Below are 9,095 nucleotides of genomic sequence, written 5' to 3'. Positions count from 1 at the left end.
CCACGGATCAATTGGAATGAAAGTAAATCTAATCTAATCTAATCTACTGAGGACAACACTATTCAACTTGACTGTCAGCATCAATGGTTCAAGAGAGAAGACTAAATGGCTCAATTTGGAAGTCAGGCATACATTTAACTTTCACATTCCCTTCCCTTATCACTTCAGCTGTGTATTTAAGCATTTTAAATTTGTTGACACACTGTTGCCCAACTGCCCTCGAAAAGCTCTGGACCTAATTGCATTTCTTCAGCTACTGGCTTTAAAAGGAGGGAATGGACTGTAAAAATGAAAAGGCTTCATGATAGCTGATTAACTCTCACTTCACAAATATTTTGATAAATTGAGCAGAATGTACCCAATGTGTGATTTGTTTAAGTTATGAAACCTGATAAAGAGGCACTCTGAAGCACATCATCCTGATTTCACAAATAACCCAAAAGAAATTTTTATTGGAAAGCTCTTTATTTTGAAGACACTATAAATCTACAACACAACAAAAAAACACTGTCTTCTAAGTCCCTGTTAGCCTCTTTCCAGGTTTCATAAATTACAGGTGCAAACTGAAGAAATCCCATGCATCTACAGAAACACTTACCTTGTCTGTAGAATCTGAAATGGTTTAAACAACATTTGATGAATCCTCTGCTCATGACTATTCTACTCTTCAATGACATAGTTTCCACAAGAGTATAAGTACTCTCAAAATATTTGTCAACAATTGGTTGTAAAATTATTTACCAATTATCATGATCTTAAAGTAGGAAAATGTTTATTTTGTCACCTATATCAACATGGAAGAGAAGCTTCTCAAAACCAATGGCTGAGTCCTTTTGGTATCATCAATACATTCTTAAACTGAAATGTAATTTTTGAGGTAAAAATAGTGAAACATGTTTGAATGGGGCTTATGCAATATCTGAAGAATACAGAGCAACACAACAAAATCTCTGCGGCCCAGAAGATATCCATAACCACATCATTCTTCAGAAAACCTTGATAACAAAAGAATGCTGTGGATCACTTCTTAAAATGTTGAAGATTGTAAAAAAAAATTGAGTCATAAAAACTAATCCTCCAATTCTACATCTACATTCACAGACAGGCACTATCCCCCACACCTAGGTCTCCATGCCACTTCCCCTCATACCCCCAATCCTTCAACCACCCCTAACCACCAGCCACCAAGAGGTGCCCCCTTCATCACCCAGTACCACCCAGGACTGGAACAACTGAATTAAATCCATCACCAGAGCTTTGATTGCCTTCAAGTCCTGATATGAAGGACATCCTATCCGAGATCTTTCCCAGCCTAAAGTGAAGTTCTGTCATCCACCCAAATTCCATTCCTATGCCACTCCCAAACCCAACCCCTTACCGCAAGGATCATACCCCTGTGGAAGACCCAGATGCAAGATCTGCCCAATCCACCCACCCAGTGTTTCCTATTCCAGTCCTGTCAGAGGTTTATCCTAGCCCATCAGCCATGTCATTTACCAGCTCTGTTGTAATCACTGCACAGCTATTTATATTTTGTGTGACTACCAACCAGCTGTCCATCAGGCTGAGTGGCCACCACCAAATTGTAGGTCACATACAATGTAGACTTTTCTGTAGCACAACATGCAGCTGAACGTAACATGCTTTATGTCACTGGCTGCTTCACTACCTGAGTCATCTGGGTCCTCCCCTCCACCACCAGCTTTTCATCTTTACAACAGGTTCTCCACCCCTGTAATCATCCCGGCCTCAAGCTATGTAAAATACTGTCCTCATACCCTCCATCCCCTCTGTCCTACCATCTCCTCCTCATTTTGCCTCCTGCACTCTTTGTTTTCCGTCCTCTGCCAATGCACCCACCCACCTTTCCCTGGTTCTCTCCTTCTTTCCCAACCTCCCTGCCCAACAACCTCCTAACGCTATAAACGCTATAAACATGTGGACCTCCCACTAACCACTGACCATATAACAGTAGGCCGGTTTGCCTGCCTGAACAATATGGAGACATATCTACAATTACATCCATACTCTGCAAACCACCGTGAAGCGAATGGCAGAGGGTACATTCCATTGTACCAGTTATCTGTAGAGGAAAGACTAGCATGAGTTTCAGAAGAAGGCGGCAGCAGCAGTAAAGATGATTGACTGGTCTGGCTCTGTAAGATTAATCAATACGGTATTCTCAACGGCAGATAGCAATGAGGGAACTATAGTCATTATATTTCGTAAGAATGTACGGATCGCATGTATGGTATGGTGATAAAAGGATCTGAGGTAAAACAGTCTCCTATTGGGGATCTCCAGATGGGGACTATTCAGGAGGATGTTGTCATCAGGCAACACAGAACTAGCGTTCCGTGGATTGGAGCCTGAAATGTTACATCATTTAAAAGAATAGATTCAACTGAGAAAAGGGTAGGTTTAAGTTAGGTATAGTGGGAATTCATGATGTGTGATAGCAAGAAGAAAAGGAGTTCTGGTCAGGTGAATACAGGGTTATTAACACAAAATTAAATGGAGTAATGCAGGGGAATGTCTACTAATGAATAATAAAATACTAATACAGGTGAGCAACTATGAACAGCACTGTGTAAACATCATAGCCAAGTCAGATACAAAGTAAACACTTACCACTGCAGCATCAGTTAATATGTAGACTTCTCAACAGACGAAAATGTTGATAGAATGTAAGATGAGACTAAATAAATTATTTAGATTGTTAAGGGAGGCAAACATTTGTGATGGGATACTGTAATCTGATAGGAAGAAGACAAAGAGAAAAAAAGTAGTAGGAGAATTGGGGATATGAAACAGGAAACTACTTGGTGGAATTTTTGCACAGAGCACAAATCAACCAACGCTAACAATTGATTTAAGAATCATGAAGTAAGCTTATGTATGTAGGAGAGACCAGGAGACATCTGACTGCCTCACACAGATCTTATCATGTGGGCAAAGAATTTGAAACCAGATTTTAAATTTCAAAACATTTCATGGAGTAGATGCAATAATTTACTTTGAAATGTGCAGTACTGTGTGATCTCCAGATCTGAAAATACTCATATCAAACTTCCATAAAATAATACATAAAATGCAAAGAGCCCGTTCATAATTTTGGAGCAATTGTCTGTAATACAATAGAATGTTTGTGTCAAAACAGTACATTTTTAGCAATTACACAGTCTGGAATAAAAAAGAGCTCACAATCTGACCACAAAAATAATCAACTATTTTGCAGAGAATTAGAGGTGCTGTCTAAAAATAAAAATTATTTTTAAAAATTCAAACATTTTTGCTTGACTACTACTGTACTCCATATAACCACAAACAACTCTGGTATTACAGGCACAATATAACTTGAAACTTTTCACAAGTGATGCTGGGAGCATAAATACATGACCACCATCTAGCATATCGGCTGCTATCAGGTGAGGAGAAGTAAATATAAGGGAGATACGTCCCACTTCCTCTTCAAAAGGCAGGCAGCACACTGGCATCAACACTGCATTCATAATGCCTACAAAAATTCTATACTGCACATCACACATATCATTTCTTAGATAAGGTTGGAAATGGCTGGAAACAATGTACTGGCCGAAAGTAAGCAATAAGCATACTGATAACATTACCCATGTTCTTTGTTCCCATGATCCTACATTTTTGGTCTTTAATTAACAAGTTCAAGAGCTAGGCCTATTAAAAAAACTTGCTGTAGATGGCCATTCACTTTATCACTTTATTCATAGTATCTATTATTTCACTGAAAATACAGATTGGTTCGGTAATTAAGAAACAGGCAAGTAAAGACTTTTTGGGGTGCTGTCTCAGCTCCCTCCGTTCTGTGTCTCATTTGGTACTGTCGGTATCTAGTGCTATATGTCCTAGTTCAAACATTTAGGAGCCATTCTGACTCACTCTACCGTATAGGCTACTGCATCTACATCCATAGTCTGCAAGCCACCTGACAGCGTGCTACATATAATATCTGATATTCAACAAAGGATACAACACTGCACAAAATGGGTGTTAACAAAAACGTAATACTGTGACAGGCAGAATAAAGACTTGAAACTGAAATGACAATAGTAAAAATCATGGATAGTGTAATTACAAATACATAGGTCTGCATCACTGAAAATTAACTGGATACAACTCAATTGTTATCCAGTCAAACAACTCTTCAAGCACAGTTCCTAACCTTTTGTGATGTGACAAATACATTGATAAATAAGTTCTTAGATTAGAAAGCAGTGAATCAGTCTCTAAAATGTTTTGCAATGAAGATGTATCATGTACCATAGAGATTTATAAAGCATTAGAACACTAACAACAGACTCCATTTAACAGAAGTTTTCCTTTAGTGTTTGCCTGTTGCCTGTGAGGGACTACAGCCAGTCTTACCACAACACTTAGTGTCATCCTTGTCCGGAGTTGTTTTATGATTTGGAGTCCAAGGTCCCAAACTCGTGTTAGCATAGAAATCCATTGGATACCGATCCTCGTCCTTCCGCCAATGCACAGAACCCAAGGCTACAGCTGCCTCAAATGGTGTCACAAGAGGCTGGGTGAATGCATAACCCCAGTCAATGGATAATCGTGGACAAGCAATCTGAATCCATGCTTCTACATCTGGGAACATCTTAAGCTTGTCAGGGAAGATTTCTGATAACAGGATGACAGTGCATTCTTTCTTCATTAGTGAGATTCGTTCCTGTATTTAAAGTGAAATTTAAACAGGTGTCTTGCAGAAGAAATTTATTAAATGATTATTTCTAATGACTTAAAAACATACAAAATTCTTCAACACGGCTGTGTTTTACCTGTAATGTTGCCAAAACTTTCGGATTTCCTTGCCGACCTAAAGTTCCCAATATCAGGCCAAATCTAGAAGCCTCACTTGCTTTTTGAATAGCAGCACTTCTTATTTTCAGCATTGCTGAATGATCATAAAATTCTTCAGTGAATTTTTTTTCATATGGATCATACCTGTACATACAATGTAATGTAAACACTAAACGAGCAATAACAAATGACAGACAGCACAATCAGTATATTAAAAGGAGTTACCTGAAAGCCCTGAGTGAAGGATTTGCTATCATGGCTGCTTCAAGATGAAATCTTCCATCTCCTAAATATATCAACACATTGACATCTTTTATTGTTGGGGAAGTGCAGCCCAAAATTTCTCCTGCAGAAAGTGGTCGACTCTGAGGAATAGTTACTTTGTAACCCAGCTCCCTCAGTTCTCTGCCAACAGCATGCAAGGTAGCAACAAACTGAATAGTGCTAACTAAACCAATCTTCTCTTCCTTTGGGAAATTATACCGAATTGTTTCTAAGAAATGCAGTGAATCAATTTTGATGTCAACAAAAATATAAAGAACTTTGATACCAATAGTTTGATCAACAGGAATAAGACAGCTATGGCCATAATGAACAAGTAAATCCACTCGCAACGCCTTCGCAGTGTAATCATCTATGCAGCATGCGCCGTAAGTTACGTCGCCCATTATCACAGTATCAGCTTCAGTGAATTCTTCTATAATGTCACAAATTGTTGTTGCAAACATGAGCAACCCTTCGGGCATTTGAAGAGCAACTCGTTTGGCTTCTATCTGTTTAATGCGCCAAATTGTCTTCGGCAATTCAAAGTTATAATTTTTTGGCAGTACTTGGGTCAACTCATGCGAATTAATCTTATCCGCCAACGCTTCTGGGATTTTATTCACAACGTTTATTAAGGGTTTAAATACTTTTCGTGTAGCTGACGCTGTTACAACGACAGCTTTACTGCTTTCATCCATCTTCTACAAGTACAATAAAAAGAAAATCTGTTATTACAAACGCACTCACTATCAATCCTATTTATTCCAAAGACAATTTCCGTCGCCTCTGCGGTTACAATCCTGCTTTTGCTCCTACGTCCTATAGATTATAGAACAAACACAAAACCACGTGTCGTTGACGTCTCTGCCAAAGACTACGCAGTACGCAGACTACATACTTCAAATGCAGTAACTCAATTGCACAGGCAACGAAAACATGCACATGTATCCCTCAGCCACTCAGCTGGCCCGGCAGTCAGAAAAGTTGACAGCAGTTTAATTTACGGGCCTAGATCATAGAATCATATAGACTGCGACGCTCCCGTCCCTGCAATGTCAACTGCTGAAACTAAGAAGGTTATAATTCTAGTTTTCTTGTTTGAAACGAACGTCTAAGTGACAGAGGGCCAAAAGCCGAGCTCTTCATTTAAACTTTTATTGGCGTGGCTAAAAGTGGTGTCGCTCGAGTGACCTCACAGATATCCGAGTGTTTCCACATGCAATTTCAGTGGCGCCACTCGCGTGGTAGCCCAGTGACGTTATTGGTTGCGTTTCGAAGTCCGTTACGAGTTTCAGATCTAGTCTTGTCATCATTTCGTGGGAAAACAACCGTGTAGCACGCTAGTACTAATCACGTCACTGTAAGTGCTAGTGAATAAGGATTATTATAGCAAATATGGTTGTTTTCACTTGTCCCGAGAGTGATCACTGTGTGTTTTGGTTTCAAGAATCAAAGCCTGCGGCAACTGTACAACGTAATTTTCATACCAAATGCGGTATAGCTCCTCTAATACGTTTACCATTTATGAGTGGCGTAAGCGCTTTTTTGAAACTGGGTGTTTCTGAAAGCCATGAAAAATCCTCAGGTCGATATCGTCTCTCTGACGCTGTCACAAAGCAAGTGAGACAAATCCAGGTTTTAGGTGACGTTCGATTCTGAGTGCTTCGTGAGCTCTGACACTTTCCAGAAGTTTTGAGACTCGCTTCTATAGTAAATCACAATTAATCACTAGTGCACATTGTGATCCTTCTGATGCCTTCCTACCATTTTGCTAAGGAGTATCACAGTTTACCTTTGGTTGGAACTGCTGACAGTGAATTGTAAGAAGGGTTGGCCCTACATTAAGTCAAGAAACGGATCAAAATCTATCTGATCGCATTGTGATAACATGGGCACCCAAACAGAATTAATTTTCACTCTGAAGCAGAGAAAACCTTGATTGGAAACCTCTGGTAAATTAAAACTGTGTGCCAGACTGGGACTCAAACAAGAAACCTGGGGTCGAGGCCCCAAGTTCAAGCCCCTGTGTTGCACAGAGTTTGAATCTGGCAAGAAGTTTCAAGACAGAAATAGTCCAAAATACTGAATTCGGTCCTCCAAAAGTGTTTCATTGCAGAAGATTATAACGTGCTTCCTCCTTTCAATAATCGCACGACCACTGAAATTATAGATGTTGGATGTACTATTCTCTACAGATTGCGAAAAGACCTTGCTCCCATCATAGCAGCAGTTTTTTGTAGGTTGCTGGATCAACAAAAGCTAGCAAGCGACAGTAAAATGGCGCGGTTATTCCCGTTTTAATGAAGGATCATCAGATATATGCACGTAAACAAAGACCGATATCACTGTCATTCTGTTGTAGAGTAGAATTTTGGATCTGTGCTCGTGTATAATGATTTCTAGGGAGGGGAAAGTCTCCTTGCTAGATCCCATTTACATGGGCTCCCGCAACCGGGTCTCGTACACCAATTTCCCAATACTGCTTCTGGATGGTCAAGTAAACACTTCAGCGAAAAACGGTGTCCGAAATACGGTTTTTGTCCTTTGAAAGATGAGTTGCATGTAAACGAAGTAGTAGCATTCAACATGGATTCCGCAAAAAGAGATCTTGTGCAATTCAGTTCACTCCACAGTGTAATAAATACAGTCACAACATTCTATGGTGCGAAAGTTGCTACAGTTAGACAGCTGGAGCGACACTAGCGTTCCAAGTGATGAGAAAGCAGTCACGTGCTTCGTAAGACTATTGTTTGTTTTTTTAATTCTTTTCTACTTAATTAACGGAATGGTTGTTACAATTTTGCGTTCCACGTTAGGAAGTTACCAAGTGAGATGAAATGTCGCGAAGTACATGTAAAAACCGCCATGTCACACTTATTTAAAGACATATGCTACAACTCATTCATGATAAAAATGCTTCCGAGTATGTTTAAATTTGCAGCTTATTTGCCGAAAGCAAGAGAAAATAAATACATTTCACACACAAGAAGCAAATATTTCTGTTGATGTCTGTTGCTATGATCACATGCACTTTCCTTGACACTTAATAAAAAAATTATGCAGCCAAATGATTCTTCCTTTCTTAAACTTCAATCACCTGTAAATTTAATTACTTTTGCTTCAAAAGAGAATGTGTTGAAGATTCTTGCCATTCGTCGCTCTGATTTAGCAACAATTATGGAATTGGTTTCTCCTCTTCCTGAAACAGTTTTATTGCTTTTGACGATTTATTATCACGTCTGTGTCGTTTTTCCTTAAGCTACAGTCGTAGTGGCTGATTTGATACATTAAATAAGGTAGTTATTACATTCCATATAGATTTCCTACATTGCACACTCACTGATTTGACTGAAAATGTAGCGAACTAAACTCTACTTTATTGGGTAGATATACGACGTCTTTCTGTAAAAGGGCAAGTCTTCGGGTGTTTAGTAGCATTTTTGTTATTAAAGGGAAACGACATCATTCAGAAAATGTCAGTCATAAAGTGTAAATAAACTGTCGTGTACAACATGGTTCCGTATCTGGCAGGTTCCTTAGGAAACTAAATAATCAGAAATATCGTTAAATTTTTTAGTTATTGTCGATTTTTATGGCACTACTTAAACTCCTTATTGTAAAAACAATGTTACAAATCAATATAAACCTTAGGATTCGGATTCATCCAATATCGTATTCAGAAGTGTCACTTACTGGCCACTTGGAGCGCTGCTGTTGCTGAGGGTAACAAAAATGAGATGGAGTGTCAAAACTGTTATGTTAGACTGTGGTTGGCTCCATGCGATAACGAGATCCAGAGCCCTTAGGTAACGGCACTCAGGTTAATGTCGTGTTGTTTGATCACAGAAGGCATTCACTTCAGTTCCACAGTGTAGCATTTTCTCTGCCAGGGGACTGGGTGTTTGTGTTGTCCTCATCATTTCATCACCGTCTTCATCATTTGTGACAGTGGCTACATTGCTCTGTGAAAGAAATTGGACTGTGAAAAA

General features: G+C 39.2%; 1 protein-coding gene across 1 annotated transcript; it reads right to left on the bottom strand.

Annotated features, from left to right (window-relative positions):
- Positions 1-3,710: 3,710 nt before the first annotated feature.
- LOC126251574 (2-(3-amino-3-carboxypropyl)histidine synthase subunit 1) lies at positions 3,711-5,940 on the bottom strand. Its single transcript, XM_049952099.1, has 3 exons — positions 5,068-5,940; positions 4,821-4,986; positions 3,711-4,711 (listed from the first exon to the last, which is right to left on the bottom strand). The coding sequence occupies exons 1-3, from the start codon at positions 5,802-5,804 to the stop codon at positions 4,358-4,360; spliced, it is 1,257 nt and encodes a 418-aa protein (XP_049808056.1). The 5' UTR covers positions 5,805-5,940; the 3' UTR covers positions 3,711-4,357.
- Between the last annotated feature and the right edge of the window lie 3,155 nt (positions 5,941-9,095).

The sequence above is a fragment of the Schistocerca nitens genome, chromosome 4 (genome assembly GCF_023898315.1).
Source record: "Schistocerca nitens isolate TAMUIC-IGC-003100 chromosome 4, iqSchNite1.1, whole genome shotgun sequence".
In the NCBI taxonomy this organism is placed as follows: Eukaryota; Metazoa; Arthropoda; class Insecta; order Orthoptera; family Acrididae; genus Schistocerca; species Schistocerca nitens.
Note: the sequence above shows the minus strand (reverse complement) of the source record. Positions and strands in the feature narration are given on the sequence as shown.